The sequence below is a fragment of the Nicotiana tabacum genome, chromosome 14 (genome assembly GCF_000715075.1).
Source record: "Nicotiana tabacum cultivar K326 chromosome 14, ASM71507v2, whole genome shotgun sequence".
Taxonomy (NCBI): Eukaryota; Viridiplantae; Streptophyta; class Magnoliopsida; order Solanales; family Solanaceae; genus Nicotiana; species Nicotiana tabacum.
The window spans coordinates 101,504,326-101,525,754 of record NC_134093.1 but is presented as its reverse complement, the minus strand read 5'-3'; the positions used below and the strand labels follow the sequence as shown (position 1 = coordinate 101,525,754).

The 21,429-nt window shown below is 36.0% G+C and overlaps 2 protein-coding genes across 2 annotated transcripts; one reads left to right on the top strand and one right to left on the bottom strand.

The window, feature by feature from the left end:
- The first annotated feature begins 5,048 nt into the window (after window positions 1–5,048).
- On the top strand, window positions 5,049–14,157 carry LOC107829853 (auxin response factor 8-like). The gene is given in 14 exon segments (NM_001326234.1): window positions 5,049–5,091; window positions 5,423–5,535; window positions 5,653–5,751; window positions 5,847–5,903; window positions 5,992–6,147; window positions 6,231–6,315; window positions 8,846–8,936; window positions 9,060–9,224; window positions 9,310–9,432; window positions 9,960–10,035; window positions 11,048–11,195; window positions 12,192–13,198; window positions 13,291–13,481; window positions 13,980–14,157. Coding segments are annotated over 14 exon segments (2,532 nt in total).
- Window positions 14,158–14,974: 817 nt separating this feature from the next.
- Window positions 14,975–20,293, bottom strand: LOC107829854 (putative L-type lectin-domain containing receptor kinase S.5). Its single transcript, XM_016657319.2, has 2 exons — window positions 18,854–20,293; window positions 14,975–16,023 (listed from the first exon to the last, which is right to left on the bottom strand). Exons 1-2 carry the CDS (start codon window positions 20,088–20,090, stop codon window positions 15,230–15,232), a joined length of 2,031 nt encoding a protein of 676 aa, XP_016512805.1. The 5' UTR covers window positions 20,091–20,293; the 3' UTR covers window positions 14,975–15,229.
- Window positions 20,294–21,429: the final 1,136 nt, after the last annotated feature.

Genomic DNA, 21,429 nt, shown 5'->3' with positions numbered 1-21,429 from the left:
GACTCCGGGGGGCTCCTTCAGCCCAAGCGCTATAATAGCTAGATTCAGGCATAAATAAATAAATATAACTATCACTCAGAATCTCCAGTCTCTCGGGCTCTCAATAATATGAAAAATCAACCCGACATGTTGATATGAAGTATCAATGAATGACAACAGAGACTAAGATATGATGTGCATGTGATAGATGTCAGTGAGTACAAAATTATAAATTTAACAAATAGTTCAACAACAATACGACCCATGTGGGTCCCAAAATATTTCGGCGCCTAGCCAAATCGTGATCTTTAACATGAGTCTCCGCTCAATTTCTCTAACACGTGGGGGATAATGATATTTATTTAATTAAACAACTCCACAGAATCAATTAGGTCACCATTCCTATGATGCACGTTCACACGCCCTTCACCTAGCGTGTGCGTCATCTCCAAATAATTCATACAACATGTAATTCAGGGATTCATACCCTCAGAACCAAGTTTAGAAGTGTTACTTACCTCAAACCGCGTAATTTCTTACTCCGCTATGCCCTTGCCACGAGAATTGGTCTCCAAAAGTCTCGTATCTAGCCACAATTAATTGGATTCAGTCATTACCAATTATTGTAATGAATTCCATAAGAAAATACTAATTTCCCAATAAAAATCTTAAATTAACTCAAAAATCGCCCGTAGGGTCCACGTCTCGAAACCCAAAAAAAGTTACAAAATATGAACGTCCATCCAACCACGAGTCCAACCATATAAATTTCACTAAATTCCGACATCAACTCGACCCCCAAATCTTGATGAACAAAGCACTTGAGCTTCTTCCTCTCTCTAGAACACTCTCCTTTCTCTCTAAAAATGTCAGATTTTTGCTCCAAAATGAGCTTCAAGGGCTATAAATCGAAATTGGGCCGGGTAAAAAATTAGAAAGAATTGAAGCCCCAATGCAGATTTTCGATCGCATAACACATATGCGGTCCGCAAACTGACCGCAAAATTGAAGATCCAAAACGAGGGTCACCTGGATAGGTCTGCGGTAATTATGCGGCCCACATACCTGTTTTGCTGTCGCATAATGCACCGCATAACAGGTCTGCAGTCGCATAATGCACCGCAGATTTTCTCAAATCTTGCCTTGTATATGCTTCACTCTGCGGCCATTATGCGGTTCACAAAGTGATTCTGCGACCGCATAGTGGGCCGCAGAAATGTCCTCTTATGCCGAAAATTTTCCTTTACTCCCTAGTGCATTGTTCAACCCAAAAAGTCCGAGCCGCGGCGAGCAACCTCGCCGCGAGAAATTTCTATAACCTTTGTACTAATTGATCTACCTCGACACCACAAAACTTTATTTTTCTTAGCGAAAATTCTCCAGGGTCGTACACATAAGTCAACATCCGGTCAACCATTTCAACTTAAGTTCTAAACCTTGGAACTAAGTGTTTCAAATCACTCCAAAAACTCACCGGGCCCGAACCAATTATCCTGGAAAGTCAAATAACAACCGTAAATCATAAATTAAGCAGTAAATGGGAGAACAAGGTTGTAATACTCAAAAAGACCGGCCGGGTCGTTACACTCCCGCTATGCGCGGGGTTCGGAGAAGGACCGGACCACCAGAGTCGTTTTTCTTTTTTCTTTTTTCTAATAGTGAGTAAATTTCTCCTTATCATAATATTATTCAGTGTACTTTTTGAAAACAAAAAGTGAGATAACAAAGAAAAGAAAGGGAAAGAAATTAGTGGCCACAACATACTGCATCAAATATAAATCTCTTCATATTCATACTTTTTCGTCTCTAACTCTTGACCAAAAGTGGTACAACATCCTCGTATGTATAAATGAGAAAGATGCATTTGCTTTCTTAAATTTTACTTGAAATTTTTCTGTATGAGTTTAGCCAGAAACTGATACTTTTATGAGTTTCAACATAAAGTTGCAGTTTATAAGTGATTGCAATTTTCTCCTATACCAAATAACCTATGTTCAAAATTCAAATGTATTTAAAGATCTTTACTTGCTCTTACTTCTCCTTTATCTTGTTTTATATATGTGTGTGTGTGTTGTCTTCATAAAATATTTGATGTGTTTTTGATCATATGAAAATTGAATTAAAGTTATATATCTTGACAATGTAACTATTTTTTCTTATTATTAATATAATCTAATCAATTATAACAAATTACTGTCATTTTAAAATTTTGGTCTATATTTATTTTATTTTCCACCCGATATTCAAGTACCCGCATTAGAGCCCGATTATATCCGAATTAGTACCGCGTAAGGTCCATTTAAGGAGGAAGCGCTACCTAACAAGATTTTTTTCATATTCACGACTCGAATCTGAAACCTCTAGTTAAGAGTTGAGAGATTTTATTCATCCTATTACATTTATTAATGGTAAAACGAGGACGTTTGATACCAAATCATTTGTCTTATAATAATAATAAGTAATTATAGTATATAAATATATATATATACACACTAGTTGCATTACTTAAGATCATATAAAGAGTTCCTATATAATTGGCCTACCAAATTTACACAAAAAAGCTCATCTTAATTACATGTAGTCGCTAGCTATAAATTGTAGTCAAAATAGATTCCAACATCGGAATTGTAACTATAATTGATCCTTTAATCATGGAAAAATCCTTTTCACAACAGGGAAAGAGTATCTATATCAAAGCTTATAAAATCTATGGGTTTTGACAGTATAGAATTTGGTCCCCTCTTAATCCTTGCCCTCCTAGGATTATACAGGAGTAGCAAAAGAGCAAAATGTAGGCATGGACCATTTTACCTTGCCCTCACTCTCTTTATAATTTTTAATTAATATATCTCCACCACTCCCTTGAGTTCTACTAATAATTCAAATTTTTTAAATTGGTACGTAGAGAATATTATTATACTCATCATGTTTCATTTAAAATAAGTGCAAATAGTCCTTGTTTTATTAAAGCATGTTGTAGAATAGATCCAAGATTTAGATTCCATGAGTTCAACTTGTAAGGTTTTTAGCATTGAATCCGTTGTATTTTTAAAGTTATAGGTTCAGACCTACCATATATTATAATTTTAATGAATTTTTACACATAAATTTATGATCTGCGACAAAAGTACTGGGTTCAAATAAACCCGAATATCATACTCTACATCCACCATGCTCGGGTCATTTGGTTATTGCCGTAGTAATATAAATATTATGACGTATGAATTGTTTATGCAATAAAAATTGTTATAAAATGAGTAGTAATGTTGGATTTGTTATGCGGTGCATGATAATATCAACAACAACAACAACAATAACCCAGTATAATTCCACTAGTGGGGTCTGGGGAGGATAGTTTGTACGCAAACCTTACCCCTACCCTGGGGTAGAGAGGCTGTTTCCGATAGACTCTCGACTCCCTCCCTCCAAGAAGTCCCAACCTTGCTCTTGGGGTGACTCGAACTCACAACCTCTTGGTTGAAAGTGGAGGGTGCTCACCACTAGAGCAACTCACTCTTGTCAAATATCAAGAATGTTATATATTATTCATCTACTTTAAGGATAATTGTACTTTTAAATACTTTTATTTTAATATTGTTAATACACATTTATATATATATATATATATATATATATATATATATATATATATATATATATATATAACACGCTTCGTCCTAACGGTGCATAATTTTTGCATGGAATTATTTTCCCCAACCCCTACAACAAAATTACAATATAATCAAACCTTTCTAAAACAAGCTCGTTTATCCAAATTTTTTCTTATATTTTATTAATATTTAGATGTTATTTTGTTGTTATATATAAAAAATACTCAAAACTCATCTTTTTCAATTTGTTTATATTATAAAAGATAATAAAATTATTTAATTTTCAAAACCTTTTTTTATTACAGAGAGAGAGAGAGTCTTTCCCGCCTCAAATGTAAATCACATTGTATTTTCACTCTGGTTGATGACATCAGCAGATAAAACGTACAACCATTAATGCATAATCGTACAAGTACCTAAAGCAGGGATAAAAATATCTGCCACTCTTTGTTTTTTCACTTAGATATGCAAAATCTTTCACCTTCTTCTTCTTCTTTCTTTCTTTTTTTCTCTTTCTTGATCATGTGCAATATTATATTGGACGGTCCGTACTCTGACAATGACCACTGAAGAATGGTGGCACATGCCTCCTGTCATATCATACTTCCCAATTCGACGGCCAGGATTTATCATGTACGGTTCAATAAACGGCTGTGATTCAATTTTCCTTAAACTTCATTCTGATAGAGTACACGGAGCAAGAAAGAGAGAGAGAGAGAGAATGAGCCATTAATTTAACCTCTGTACACACACACCCACACACACAGAGTCTTCTCTCTCTCTTGTTTCTCTCTCTACTGCTATCAGGTCTAGCTTGGTCGGGTGTGCTATAAAAACAGAAAAAGACCCCATTTTTTCTCTCTCTTCAAAGACAGTGATTGCCCAAGAAAAGATTTTTCTTGAGCTCAAACTTAGCTTAGCTTAGCTTAGCTAAAATCTAGTTATTCAGCAAAAACAAGCAAAGGGTATTTCTCAAATTTTCAGGATACCTCTCAAAATTTGATCTTTTTTTGTTTTCTTTTGCTTATTCTACTAAAACAAGAAAAGGGTATTCCTCAAAATTTGATCTTTTTTTGCTTTTTTGGCTTATTCAACAAAAACAAGAAAAGGGTATTCCTCAAAATTTGATTTTTTCTTTGTTTTTGTTTTTTGGTGTTTTTGTTTTGTTGGGTTTTTAATGGAGGTGTTGGAGAAAGAGAAGTGTTGTGAACTGGGCTGATTTCTTTAGGATTTGATGATGAGGAGCTGAAATTAGGAGTATTTTTGTTAATGCATGTGGGAATTGAGGTGGGGAGTTGGGGGGTGGGGTGGGGTGGGGTATGTTGAGGATAAGAGTGATGAATGGGTGTGAGACTTTAGGGTTTGAATTGGGTCTTATATAATTTTCTTGATAATCATATTTTTGAGGGTGTTTTAGATATATACTTATTTAATTAAAGGGAAGTGTGATTAAAAAATATGAAGCTTTCAACATCAGGATTGAGTCAGCAGCCTCATGAAGGTATCTTCTCCTTCTCTTCTCTATAATACTTTTTCTTCCTTTGCTGTCTTCTTTTTCAGGTTTGGCTTTTTGTTTATACCTATCACTGTCTTTATCTGCATAATTTTTGTCCTTTAAATTTATTCTTATGCTTTGTCTTTAGCTAAACTACTAATTGAGAAAAAGATCATGAGAATTTAAGTATGTATTCACTTAATTAAATGAAGTAACATGGTCAATGAGGATTCATATAGCCGACGTACTTGTTGTTGTTATTGTTGTTGTTGTTATTGTATTCACTTAATTAAATTAATGTTGATGGATTCTTTATTTGGTTGTGGCTTCTGAAAAGGAGAGAAGAAGTGTTTGAATTCAGAGCTATGGCATGCCTGTGCTGGTCCCCTTGTATGCCTACCAACGGTAGGGAGTCGAGTGGTTTACTTTCCTCAGGGACATAGTGAACAGGTCCTTCTTCATTTGCCACATTCTCTCTTCTTCATTAATTGTTTCACTAATTGTTGCAGCAGTGATCTATTCGTTAATTGGTCAATTATTGATGGTTTTAATGGAATTGAGTGCCAGGTCGCGGCAACAACTAATAAAGAAGTTGATGCTCACATACCCAATTACCCGAACTTGCCGCCCCAGTTGATCTGTCAACTTCACAATGTCACAATGCATGTAGGTTCATTGTTTACGTTCTATGTTTTCTTATGAATTGTTACTGAGTAAGTTGTAATTGGTTTATGAGGAATTGGCAATTCTTGAAATTTCAGGCAGATGTTGAAACAGATGAAGTATATGCTCAAATGACGCTGCAGCCCTTGACACGGGTACTTCATAACCCGACATTCTCATTTTCTTGTTTTTTTAAAATACATTGTGTGAATTGGATGACAAAATACCGTGTTGTATTTTCAGCAAGAACAAAAGGATACATATCTTCCTGTTGAGTTGGGAATTCCTAGCAGGCAGCCTACTAATTATTTTTGCAAGACACTCACCGCAAGTGATACCAGTACGCATGGTGGCTTTTCTGTTCCTCGTCGTGCTGCAGAGAAAGTTTTCCCTCCTCTGGTAATAACTGGTCCATTGTTCTCGTATTTTAAATACCACTCTGGTTCTGAGTCTGATATTATTCTCATTTTCTTCTGAGTCAGGATTTCTCACAGACACCACCTTGCCAAGAATTAATTGCAAGGGATCTGCATGACATTGAATGGAAATTCAGGCATATTTTCCGAGGCAAGCTTTGGAGGCTATTTTATTTTTTATTTTTTTATATATATATATATATATATATAGTTTTACACTGTCTTAAGTGTGTCGGGCTTAATATATCAGCAGGTGGTCATTTTAAGTTTGCAGAGAGATTGAGATATATACACACTTAGATATGTGCTCTCTTTAAACGACATTTACTTTTAATTCTCTTTAGTACTTTCTTGTTTAGGGTCCTTCAGATTTTAGGTGCTTTTGTGACTTGAATGTACATTAACAACACGTTTGATGGGATAGGATAGACAACTAATAAGTCTTGTATTTTGCTCTTTTTTTCTTTGAAGCAACTGGTTGGAGAAAAGACAAAAAGAAATGGGGTAGTGGCTCATATGTAGGACTGATATTTTTTCTTTCATACTCCTATGTTGTTATATCCTTATGAAAGTTGTGTTAATGCCGAGAAAATGACAAAAATAGTCCCTTATGTTTGCGGTCTACAATGTCCTTTAAATATACACCTGAGTAGTTTTAATCTTTATGTTTACTAAAATTCAGTACTCATGGTCTCTACTATTATTCAAACACATGCCGGTATTATCTTTGATGAAATTGACTTGTGAGAAGCATGTGAGATGTTTAAATTGAATAAGACCGTCTGTACGAACTTCTACGGATTCATTTTTCCCAATTCGTACCTTAAGAAAAATGTTATTCAAGCCAACTGAAGACACCATTCGCTTTATATGAAATAACAAATGAATCAACGTTTATATTTCCTATGAACCCTCAATAACACTCTTAGTTGAAATCTTACTCTTAGGGGTTTTCCTAAGATACACATTGGGGAAATGAGTAAGGAGAAGCCTATCCAAACGGGATAGCACCCGTTAGGGCTTTTACAGTTTAAACAGCGCACATGTTTCTCATGAGCCAATTTTGTCAAAGATGACTATCACAGTATGTTATAAATATAATGGAGACTAAAAGTTTTCGTGAACGTAAAGGACTATTACCGCTCAGATGCATATTTAAAGGATTATTTTTGACCAACCCCCAAACATAAGGGACTAATGTTGTCATTTTTTCTGTTGCCATATGATGTTTATATATGCACATCTTAATAGTTGCTTTAAGTGGAGGACCACACTTGAGAAGGACTTGCAGAATGTATTGCATGTTTTGTGTGTAGTAACTGGTGTAAAATGATGCAAATGGAGTAGAAATCAGGATCTTTTTCCTTGGCAATACTCCTTCGGTAATTTGAAGCCATTTTTGCGTAAAATACTTTGTCCACCCATCCAAAAGCTTCTGAGGTTCATTCTTTGAAGCTTGTATGCTTTTGTTCATTATATGAATTGTGGGGTAAATTAATGAAGACAACTTAATAGCCGGTTTCATTCTTTTCCTTGTACTGTGTCATGTAATCTTCATATAGGGTGTATGTGAGATGCTATTTTCTTTGTTTGAGGTGACAGACAACAAAATATCTAAAGGACGGACTATTTTTCATAGTTTCTTGAGAATAAAGAGAACCTGAAGAAAATTGAAATATAATGAGTTTTGGCTTATGAACATTTTGAATTCTAACTTGAATGAGATAATAGCAAATGAAGAGGCAGAGAGTAGTTAAGGTTGTCTCTGATACTGTGCTGCCCTGCCTTTCTGACCCGAACAAAAGAGGCAGAAAGTTTTTGTACACTTTCTCTACAGGTTCTTGAAATGGTTACCGAGATTTTCCATGATCCTTTGATTTGCAGGCAGGATTAGGCGCTATTGTAATCTTGTAAGATAAGAGTTTTGATTATAATTATTGAGTATTGTGATCTGCTTTGTAGTAATAGTAGGGTTTTGAATGGGATGCTATGAAAGTTATTTCATTTTGTTGTGTGAATGTGGAATTCAAGTTATGACTAATGTTTCTATATGAAGTTCACATAGGTTCAGTAACCTGAGCAAGAAAAACTAAAGCATAAGTGCACTAAAAAAACAAAATAACAGCCTGATTTGGTTGGATGAGAGGATGGACTAGAATGGAGGTGGTTATAGAATGAGGATGCAGCTCAATTATTTCTGTTGTCCATCTATCTCCAATCATTTGCACAGCTTCAGTGTCCAAAAATATTAAGGAGTTCAATCCAGGTTATATTGGTGGCAAAAGTACATTATTGTTGTAGTTACAAGATTTGCACCATTCCTTCAAAATTAATTGTTTATTTAATCTGACTTCTTGGTACATGTAAATGGTGCACAGACTGTTATAGTCTTTAGACTTATGTTACAGTTTTTGAACATCCAAATGAAAAAGGTTTCACAAAATGAGTCAGAATACTTGGCTATGTGCTCTTGACATCCTACTTCTTTTACTTTAATATTGGACTGTTCTCTTGTTGTCCTAATCCTGTTATCTTAACGTGGCGCTGTTCTTACGGGAGCTTGTTTATCGGCTCATTTGCTGGATAAAATAATGATTCCTGATTTCCCATGGAAGCAAGAACATAATGCATCATAAAACTTACTTTGAAACCTGTTTATATTTGTGTGTCTGTGCATGCAGGACAGCCTAAGCGGCATCTTCTTACGACTGGCTGGAGTGTGTTTGTTAGTGCCAAAAGACTTGTCGCTGGAGATTCAGTTCTTTTCATTTGGTAGTTTTAGCTTTTATTTATTTTTCAAATAAACTTATCTTAGATTTTCCCCCATAGGTATAGCATCTAGCCGTGCCGTTACCTGGGGCTTTCTCTCATTGGTTTTCACCGTTATCGTGTCAGGAATGAGAAAAATCAGCTCCTCCTGGGAATTCGTCGTGCAACTCGACCCCAAACTGTGATGCCATCATCTGTTCTGTCTAGTGACAGCATGCACATTGGATTGCTTGCTGCCGCTGCTCATGCTGCCGCTACCAATAGCTGTTTCACTGTTTTTTTCAACCCAAGGTGTTGTGAATGATTGTTTGCTCCTTATGTTTTTCTTTAGCCTGTATATCCTTTCTGCCTGTTGAACTAATGCTTATTGCATCAGGGCTAGCCCATCTGAGTTTGTCATACCTCTTTCAAAATACATTAAAGCTGTATATCACACTCGTGTTTCCGTTGGAATGCGTTTCCGGATGCTATTTGAGACTGAAGAATCAAGTGTTCGAAGGTATGGAAGTATTCGGTCTTAAATGAATTCATGTTTTCTTTGTGTTAAGATTTCTTCGATCTCTTTGGCTTAGAAGAAAGACAAGTGCATATAGCTATAGGTAGCATATTAGTTTCTTATTGATGGATCATTAGGCACCTTTTGATACTTAGCCACAGATCAGTGTCACTTGGATCCGGCTCCAAATCATAGATGAGTGGCTCTTGGATGCGGCTCTTTATTTTGTTCATAATATCGAATAATGTAGGATAAATGAATTCAGATGAAGGTGCAAGTTTATGGCCTCTGTTGCTTTACGTTTTACTCATAGATTTGCATATCTTGTTTAGCCTAGTGCTTGCAACAAGTAACATTAGAGTATTAACTAGGCAAAGTCAGTGGTCAGTACATGTATATAAAACAATTATGTTGCAACTCCATTAGTGGGATATGTTAAGTGCCATAATTTTGTGGCTATAATTGAAATCGGAATCAGCTAATTAATGTGTTGGGTTTCTCTTCTTATGTGTGGATCTGATACTTTTCAGATACATGGGCACAATTACTGGCATTGGTGACTTAGATCCAGTTCGCTGGGCCAACTCTCACTGGCGATCTGTCAAGGTAAATGAGTTAAGCATTTTCATACTCCCTCTGTTTCAATTTATGTGTCTTTACTTTTTAGTCTGTTTCAAAAAAATACTCTTTCTATATTTAGTAGTTTGTTAACTCCAACTTTTCACATGGCATATTTAAGACCACAAGATTCAAGGATATTTTGGTAAATTATACACATCTTTAGTTTACGACCACAAGATTTAGAAGTCTTGCAAAACTCTTAAATTTTCCTTTGATCTCCATATCATTAAGAAATTCAGACTTCTTGTTCTTCTCGGTAATTAATTATGACATGTTTCCTTGGACGAATTCTAATCTTCTATGGTTTATGTTACATGCAGCAGTAGTTTGTATTTCATAGCGTGCACGGTAGCTTATTGGTTAAGTGCTTTTACTACTTTTGCCTTATGTATCGCGGATGAAAGCTGTGTTAGTTTTTTATTCTATTGCTTACTGGAAAAATAAACCTATGCTTTTCTACACTGCTATTCAACTTTGCACCCCCCCCCCCCAAACCCCCCGTGTGAGCGGAAGCCACCTCTGAACTGATACCTTTTACCCTGTTCCTTCTGTCGTTAATTTCATTTCAAGAATAGTGCTAACCTGTGGTTTTCTTCTTGTACACTGCTGTTGAAATAACTTCTTTCATCATTTCCGGACCTGAGATGCTTGCCAGTTATCAGCTGTTCAAATTCATTGAATTGTTAATAGTTAGAGGCTAAGTGATTTTAGTTTATGTCCCCCACTCAAATTTCTGCGTCAAACTTCCTTACTATATCAAGTTGTTATCCCACAACATTGTCTATCTTTGATGCGAGGTATTGTACATAATTGCATAGAAAGTAAAACATGCTTGACCCAGAATTTATGTAGCAAATGCAGAAATCAGATTCTATCTTCTTTTTATTTTTTTACCTCATTTGCAGGGAGATTACAAATATACGATAGTTGATGTTAAAAAAACTGTTATTTTATGTTCACACATCTATTTACAGAAAGGAGTTTCACGAAATTGTAGGTTGGTTGGGATGAGTCAACAGCAGGCGAGAGGCAACCCAGGGTTTCACTATGGGAGATAGAACCTTTGACTACTTTTCCAATGTATCCATCTTTATTCCCTCTTAGGCTAAAACGGCCTTGGTACCCAGGAACTTCATCTTTTCAAGGTATAGTGTGTTGAATGTTCATGTGGTTAACCTGAGGTTTCCTTGTACTATATTTGGAAAATTGTTAAATTTTGTTGTCAGACAGATGGGCCTTCTTGGGGGGGGGGGGAGACCTTTCTTTAGTACTCCCTCCGTCCCAATTTATGTGATGGTGTTCAAATTTCGAGAGTCAAACAAATTATTCTTCGACCTCAAATTTTTCATATGCCTTTTAACTATTTTGAATTATTAATTTTTGCGAATTATAGTACTTTTTACGTAGTTTCCAAATATGTAAATTTTATTTCGAAATACTTAGCTAGCGTTTGGCCATAGATTTCCAAATTTATTCTGAAAAATCTGATTTGGGTGAAGTTTGGTTTGAAGATGAAAATGTGTTTGGACATCTGTTTTGGGTGAAGTTTGGTTTGGAAAAACATGAAACGTGACTTAAATAAGTCCTAAAAACTATCACAAATACCCAACAGTACCATTATCAATAACATTCATTATATTATCGCAAACAATAGTCCTGAACATAAATAAATTTGATACAGAATTATCATTTTTATAATGAACTACATGATACACTATCAGATGACCGAGAAAACGAAGCATCGTTACAAAATAATAAATGGTGGGATCTTTTATAAAATACAAAAGTTTGGGGCAATTTTTAAAAAATATAATAGTGATATTTTGGCCCAAAACCAGCTATTGAGCTGGTTTTGGGATTTGGGATTTGGCCAAAATATTGGCAAAATCTATGGCCAAACATGTGTTTGGCAAATAAAATCCAAATTTATTTTGGCAAAATCTATGGCCAAACGGGTCCTTAAAAGATTCTTAATTCTTTGTCCAAATACACGGTCAAAAAGTTAAAGAAGCTTGAATCTCGAAAATCGAAAAATATCACATAAATTGGGATAGAGGGAGTACAATGATTCATTATTGGACTTTCAGCTTATTTTTGTCGGGAGGAACTGTTGTAAATACTTTTCCTTGCTTTTTTTACAGAAAATAACAGTGAAACTATTAATGGAATGGCATGGTTGAGAGGGGAAGGTGGTGACCAAGGACCACATCTGATGAATCTTCAATCTTTTGGGATGCTTCCCTGGATGCAACAAAGAGTCGATCCAACTATTCTCCGAAATGATCTTAACCAGCAGTATCAAGCTATGTTGGCTACTGGTTTGCAAAATTTTGGGAGTGGCGATATGCTGAAACAGCAACTGATGCAGTTTCAGCAGCCTGTCCAATACCTTCAGCATGCCGGCAGTCATAATCCTCTCCTGCAGCAGCAACAACAACAACAAGCAATGCAACAGCAACAGGCTATTCATCAGCATATGCTGCCTGCTCAAACTCAAATGGATAACGTTCAAAGGCAACCACAGCAACAAGTCGGCAATCAGATGGACGACCAGGCTCATCAACATTCTTACCAGGAAGCATATCAAATATCTCATAGCCAGCTCCAGCAGAAACAACCATCAAACATTCCTTCTCAGTCATTTTCAAAGCCGGATTTTGCAGATCCGAACTCTAAGTTTGCAGCTTCTATTGCTCCATCGGTCATTCCAATGGGGCTAGGTTCTTTATGTTCGGAAGGAAGTAGTAACTTTTTAAATTTCAATAGAATTGGTCAGCAGTCTGTGATCATGGAGCAGCCGCCTCAAAAATCTTGGATGTCAAAATTTGGACATTCAGAATTGAATGCTGGCTCCAACTCATCCTCACTCCCGGCATACGGAAAAGATACTCCAACTTCACAGGAAACTTGTAGCTTAAATGCCCAGAATCAAACTCTTTTTGGTGCTAATGTTGATTCTTCAGGGCTTCTCCTCCCGACAACTGTGTCCAATGTTTCTACTACACCAATTGATGCTGATATGTCCACTATGCCACTAGGGACTTCTGGTTTTCAGAATTCTCTATATGGTTATGTGCAAGACTCTTCCGACTTGTTGCATAATGCAGGACAAGTTGATTCACTAAATGCGACCCGTACATTTGTCAAGGTGCGTGCTAGTTCTGATGTGTCGCTTATGCATTTCATTGACATTTTCTTGCATACGAGTGTTATGTGGATAAAGCTGTTTTTTCTTTGCAGGTTTACAAATCAGGGTCTGTTGGGAGGTCACTGGATATCACCCGGTTCAACAGCTATCATGAGCTACGGCAAGAACTGGGTCAGATGTTCGGGATTGAAGGGTTCCTTGAAGATCCTCAAAGATCAGGCTGGCAGCTTGTATTTGTTGACAGGGAGAATGATGTCCTTCTTCTTGGAGACGACCCATGGGAGTAAGTACCCCGTTACTAGAGAGATTTACATTTTACCTCTGCTCAAAATTTGCCAAATACGATGGAATGAAGAGCTTATGCTTTCAGTCCATATCATTCACATGTCATTTTTTTGTGTTCCTATTTTGCTAAAACTCACAGGGTACTCGAGGTTTGGTACTAATAGCTAATTACAGTAGCGAAGCCAAGAATTTTGCTAGTGGTGTTCAAGATTTAATATATATGTATAGAAAGTAGTATTTGACCTGTATACACATTATAGTCATCTGGCAAAGGTTGTTAAATTGACCACTCTCCATCGGTTGTAGTTCTGCTGCTGGCTGATTATATATCAATTCTAGTACATTTGTCATTTTTTGATAAGGAACTCTAGTACCTTTGTTTGGTTTATTCCTTCAGCCCTGTGGTAGAGTACAATTATCGGAAAATGGCATTTTACCTTCTTTTGTCCGAACCAAGACGTATTCACTTTTTCCATTTCTGGCATGGTATTTTCAGGGCATTTGTCAACAATGTCTGGTATATCAAAATTCTTTCACCCGAGGATGTGCTGAAACTGGGGAAGGAAGAGGTTGAATCCTTAAACCGTGGTTCACTTGAAAGGATGAACAGTAATAGTGCTGATGGTCGAGACTTCATGTCTGGACTGCCATCGATAGGATCACTTGAGTACTGACTGTTGTCATCGTTCGATAAAGAAGTGTGGTTCCAAGTCTCTGCTCCCCAAGAGCTCAGATGTCTCAAATTTCATACTGTGTTTCCTGGCTTCTTTAGCATTGGCCTAATTAATCCCGTCTCAATTGTATGGCATAATTCTTTATGTAGTAGAGATTTAAATCCATCTCCCATTTTGTATTTCAGTGCTGTTGTATGAGTTAATACTACTCACTGTACTCAAGCTCTAGACAGACATGATTTAGACTAAGAATCTTGAAGATGTAAAACTTGTCAATGCAGTTAAAACTTTTGTGAGTGCATTTGTTACTTACTAGTGTAGATTATCCATTCTGAAACAAAGCATTCAACGATTCTCTAGAACCACGCCTACAAAACGCCAGTACCATGCAGCTGCTTCAAAACCAACGTGTTGCTCCTTGATCAGAGGGCCAAGATGTTGGTGAATACCACATATGATCGAGAAACGTACTTGTAATCACATGAAAACCCAATTGCTAAGAAAAAGGTAGAACTATAAATACTATCCAAAGTAGTAAAGGGTGCTTTGATAACATACATGGTTTGAATCAATGCTAATGTGTTAGGTTGAATTTGTGGCCAATACTCTAGCTTTGCCCCAGTCTGTGAAGCCTTTTTCAGTAGTAAGATATCCTCAATATACCCTCTGCTTTATCTTAATCTGCATGTGTGGAAAATATGGGGACATGTATACAGTCCAATCTCTCTTGACACAAACTTATGTTGGTACTGACAAAAACAACCAATGTTTGATTCTTCACTTGAAATCAGTAAGATCATAAATAGGGAACAATGTATAGGATGGAATTTAACGTAATATCTGGATTAAAAAAATGTACATGAGTTGCTTCTGTTCTTGTCATTACAGAAAACAAAAGCAAGAAAAAAAAAACAAGGAAAAACAGAAGAAAATCTTTGTTAGCCTCACCGGAGAACATGATTACAGGAAAGCAAACTTTAAAGGGAAAGCAAAACCAGTTTTTTTCTGTTGGTAATAGTTGTTTATAAAAAGTATAACTACACCATAAAAGTGCCTAGCTATGGTGCTAGCTCTACTTGCTTTGATACTCAACACTGTTGTTTCCTGAACTGAACTGAGGTGTTGTGATGGATATTGTATCGACAATACTTGAGTCTATGTCAATTGGCACCATAGTAGAAGGCCATACAAATGCTGGTTTGAATGGTGGGACTTGTGGTGCTGGTACTGACCCTGATATAATTTGAACTATCGTCTGTGTTTTAGGCCTTTCACTAGCAATTGGATGAGAGCAAGCCAAAGCAAGTAGTAACAATCTCTTTGCTTCTTCAGCTACATAATCATCCCCGAGCCTCGTGTCAACAGCTTCGAGGATTCTGTCATCGCGATGCAAGTACCAAACCCAATCAGCAAATAGTTGAAAGCCATTAACTTTAGTTCCAGGCCTTTGGCCACATACTAATTCCAACAACACTGCTCCAAATGCATAGACATCAGAATGTTGAGTGGCTTTTCCAGTGTGAAAACACTCTGGTGCAATGTACCCCATCGTGCCTAGCACGCCCTCGGCCTCAGCATACGAGGTCTTCTCGTGGTCAAGTGCTCGTGCCAGGCCAAAATCACCGAGGCGTGCATTGAAGTTGGAGTCGAGCATGATGTTGTTCGCCTTAAGATCGCGATGAACCACCTTCTGCTCAAACTCATCGTGCAGATAGTGCAGGGCTGAGGCGACGCCTGAAACAATCTTGTACCTGACTTGCCAGCCGAGTGGCTTTTTATCTGGACCTGAGAAAAGGTGTTTGTCTAGGCTACCATTTGGCATGTACTCATACACAAGTAGTAGCTTTCCATGCTTGTGGCTCCATCCTGTTACAATAATATATGATTGTAAGATGCTTATGTCTGTATTGCTGTTCTCATCAGCTTGAAGTTGCCCTGTAATTTGCTTGAAAGTCCATAAAAGTCTGCTAGAAAGGCAGATAGTATAAATGTTTTTAATAAAAATGGCAGCCATGTGCACTAAGCTCCTGCTATGTGTTGGGTCCGGGGAAGGACCGGACCACAAGGGTCTATCGTACGCAGGCTTACCCTACATTTCTACAAGAGCCTATTTATACGGCTCGAACCCGTGACCTCCTGGTCATATGACAACAACTTTACCAGTTACGCCAATATTTCCCTTCATTTATGATACTATGATAATAGTTGCAGTAATGTCATAGGTGTGATCAGCTTCAAACTGATACAGCAGTTTCACTTCTAAAGTGAATTTCATATTATCGGGTCACCTAAATGATAACCGCATATGATCGTTTACAAAAATTGCAATCAGTAACCTCAAAAATAACCTAGATTACCTGCTATAATAGATTAAAGTACATTGAACACGTAAAATTCTTAGTGCTGTGGTATATAAGTTAAATCCTTGATACAATAATAATGGTGTATAAATTTATCCAATCAACAATAATGATCTATAAAATGCTAAGGATATAAATTTATCCAATCAACAATAATGATCTATAAAATGCTAAGGATATCAAACTTTATACATGACAAAAAAAGTTGGGTAGTAGTGCTCCAATCATCTTTATTGTAGGACCTAGTTTTGGAATATTTTAAACATGTCTCAACTATGATGTATTGTTGTAGGGCCACCTCTTAGCAGTAATTGGAGTTGATTGCATTTTGAAGCAAATGTCCTATTCAGTGGCTATGATGTGATATTAACTTTTACATAATATTAAATTTGCCACAATAATTGACATTTGAATGAAGGTTGATTTTCCAAGGAAGCTTCCATGATTCTTACTGAGAAAGCATAGCACAAAAAATTGCTTTGACACTGGATGAAGTTTATGGGTTAATTTTATCATATCTCATTTAATTTAACGGGTTTTAAATTTATTATTTATATAAATTTAATAAATATTTTGGGCAAAAAACAGAGTATGAAGGAAAATTATTGGTTCAGATGAACCCATAGCCTCTACACTGGATAAGCCCTTGACTAACGGGCAGCCCGGTACACTAAGCTCCACTATGCACGAGGTCCGAGAAAGGGCCGGACCACAAGGATCTATTATATGCAGTCTTACCCTGCATTTCTACAAGAGGCTGCTTTCATGACTCGAATCCGTGACTTCCTGATCACATAAGTCAACTTTTAACATTTACGACCAAGTCTGGCAACTATGACTTATAATCATATATTCATGGTCAGTAAAAAGGTTGAACCTCATTGCTTATATGTACACATTTTACATAAAGTCCTTATAAACACACGATATCCAAGAAAAGAAAGGAGACTTTAAGATAAAAATGGGGACAAGCTATTAAGGATTCCACAAAAGAAAAGTCGTGTTCAAAACCATGATTCAAGACACTAATGATCTCATTGCTGATTTCAGACTTTAAAGACTAATCTTGAGCACATTTTTAAGCTTGTACATAAGAACAAAAGATTGTGGGTTCAATGTTTTTATTTATTTATTTGGGGCTTAACCAAATAATATTCGAAATCTACTAGCATCACTAATTCAGATTTGCACTGTATATAACTAATTTACAGGAAAAACATTCCCTATTAGGAGCTTCGTTCATTTTCAAATCTCGAATCTAAAAACTACTACGTAGAGAAAAATTGATGTGGGGCTATGTTTGAAATTGCTGGTAGAGAAAGCAAAAAAGATACAAAAGGGAATGAATCAGTGCTCTTCTGTTTTCCAGCCAAGAATTTAACATGTCTCTTACTATTAAATTTTGGATTTTTTCTCCAAGAGGGCATTTATTATTAATTAGGCTAGCAAAAGTAGCCCTTGCATTCGAGTGATCATACCCTACAAAGGTTTGGCTTTAGATATATTTTATTCGTTTTAAAGATTTGGACCATTTTCTCCAATCACATCAAATGGAGTCTTCTTCTATAGGATTCTTTATTTCATCTCCAAAGAAAGAGAATTCAATATTTTTGCTTTTAAAATTGTTCTCTCGATTACTCTAAATCCTATCCATTTTTTACCAACTTTTAACATCACACCTATCCCTTGCGCTACAGGCGAAACAACAATTTGAATGTGTTGGGCATATGGGACTGCTCAACTAGTGCCTGATCACACTAAGGGTTTGTTTGCTACGTGAAATAAGTGATAATGAATAATTGGTTCCGAGATTAAAGGGAGTTAATCTCACATTTGGTTGAGATAAAATTAACGTATAACTAATTCAAGATTAGTTTTTTCGAAACTATAATGTTATTTTATTCCTATGGGTGAGTAGATATAATTAATTTTGAAATAACTTATTTCCAAACGAATCGACCCCTAAAGGTTCCGGGCAAAATGTATAAATGTTTTCAATAACATATATGTCTAGCATTTTTGTCGAGGTTGACAGGTCCGATAACCCAGAATTTATAATATAAATATTCTTACAAATGAAAAGAACCAAATCCGGAAATATTAGAAGCAAGATTTAGTTGTGAAAAATATTGTCACTTTCAAATTGTTGCAAAAACTATGCGCACACCAATTTTGACGCTGTATTAGAAAAGACTTATTTTTAAGACCAGATAAAATTCATACACTCAAGTTGCTGTTTTAACAGGCTTAAACTCATGATTTTCTAGTCAACTCTTAGCGTTATGCCAAGTTTCCCTTAGTACTAAAAGTAAAAGTATGAGGAAAAAAATACTTACCAAGCAATTTGACAAGATGTTTATGCCTGAGACGGTTGATAATTGTAAGCTCAGCCAAGAAATCATCCTGCCCTTTGATACTTTCCCTTGAAAACCACTTCACTGCAATTTCCAAATTTTCACCAACTAAATACCCTTTGTATACAACTCCAAATCCCCCTTCACCTAGCTTGTTTTTTTCATCAAAATTATTAGTAGCTTTCTTCAATACCTTAAACTCAAAATCTCTAGGCATTCCGGGCAAACTCTTAAGTGCACCAAGTATATTTGACTCTGACCTAGCAACCCTCTTCTTGTAGTAATAGTAACCTAAATATGTTGCCAAAATCAAGAATAGAGCAAATAATGGAACCCCAACACTTAAACCAATAGTTAAAGATTGATTTTTTTCTTGAAAATACTCAACTGTCAAATTCCACCTTAACACACAATTCAATTGATTAAAATTCCCTGTTGAAGCAGAAAATCCAAAGTATGATTCTTGATTCACAACATCTCTTAAATCAATATCATGTGATATTATTGGATCCTTTGGCCTAGGTGGGGTTGAGCCATTTTTCTCAGTTTGCTCTGCTATGTACACATCAAGAACTTTCTTGATACCATCATATTGTACCCAAATATTGTAAAATCTTGCACCAATTGGAGCAAGTTCAATTCCATGTTTGGTTAAGGATTCAGACCTTATAGATATAATACTATGAATATCAATGCCAATATGGTTATCATCAATGTCAAAATCTTGCTTAAAAGTATCGAGCTCAACCGCCAAAATCCTATTAATAAATTTCCCATCTGTAGTAGCATTTGTCAAGCCTAAATACTGCCCTTGACTATTTGGTGGCAACTCCAAATCAGGAGAAATCAAGAAAGTTAAACCTTCAGCTGCAGTTTTATTATCTAGCCTGTAAATGTTTACAAGAAAGGAAGAGTTGAAAGATGCAACTCTGCTATCTTTTGATGACGTGTCACCTTCCCATAATTTGAAGGATCGTTTCAAGAGAATTCTACCTGAATTATTGAAACGGTTGAAATGAGAATTGGCTGTATCAGGAGTTACTTGTAGAGCTTGGTTGCTGATTTGTGCAGGTTCTTTAATTTCCAAGATTGGAATATATGTGTGGTCAAAGGGATCTCCATATTGTTCTTCGAATTTTATTAGCTTGGCTTGAGTTATGGATTGAAGACAACAGAAAAAGATGAAGATGGTGTTGAGTTTTGGGGTCAACAATCTCATTTTTCATGTAATGAACAGAACTATAGAGAAGTGAGAATTTGGAAAATGGAGAAGAAAGAAAGACGAAGGAATAAAAGAAGCTTTGGAGCACGTTGGGATTTGCTTTATTTTTTTGGAGATGTAAATAGAATATTAGAAGGGGCAGACATATATATACAATGATAATAATATATGGTGGTGGGATTGTTGAAGTTTGAAGTTTTAATAATTTTTGGTTTTGGTCTCATAGTCTTTCATGTGACTACCAGGAACTTGCCCCACTCCCTAATTTTCTTGCAATTTGTATAGCAGTAAATCGTCTCTCATCCTAATAGAGTTTTAATTTGAAGTATAAAGTAGAGGGTAATTTTAAATTATATAATCAAAAGTAGATGGGTAAATGATAGTCCGATACACAAAGAATCCTTCATTCACGTAGTCAGAGAAGGCCCGCGCTCTAAGAGATGCGATGTAGACAATCTACCCTAGTACAAGTATTATTGACTGCTTTCAAACTCGAATCCGTAATCTATGGATCACTCGAAGACTACTTTATTATTGCTCCAATGATCTCCTTCCTCCGGGCTAGCTCCATGGGTTCAAGGCTCAAAAGTAGATGAGTAAATTAGAATATTTTTCTTAAACTATTTTGACACCTAAAATTCACTAGGTCCATACTAAAGTTCCATTAAAATCAAGAACAAATATTGAGATGATTCTATTTTTAGTACATCACATTCCTTTGTATTCACCAATCACCCTCCTTCTGCTAATACAAAGAAGGTGGCCAGAGTAGGCTGGTCCTTGCCACCTTCCTTCCTTTTATCTTTTTATTGGACAATAGATGGTATTGGTGGCCGACTCCATATTATCAATATCTCAATATTCTTAATAGCAGATTTAGGATTTTTAATATGGGTGAACCATTAAAAAAATATTAAATAATAATTGGTCTCGGATCGTTTGGGTAAGTAAGGTAACTCAGCTTTCAACTAAGTGCATTGTTTAGCCTTTTTGAAGTATGAGAGAACTAACAGATAATATTAGATTAATTTTAGAAAAATTTTATATAAAATACGTAATTTGACGAAGACCATAGGTTCGCATGTACCATTAATTATATATCATTCTAGATGGTACCTTATTATGATTTCTTAAAATACTTTTAATATTTCTAAACACAAAAGGTAATCTGTCATTCATTTTAGGAGGGGAGCAATAATTTGCTAACCGAGTGTGGATAAATTGTTTTTCCATCACTACCATTTAACATTCCAACTTCTAAATTGAAGGCCATTTCTGCAGGCTCGTACTCAACAGTATTTCAAGCGTCTCTATAACTTTTAAAGAAAAACAAAAA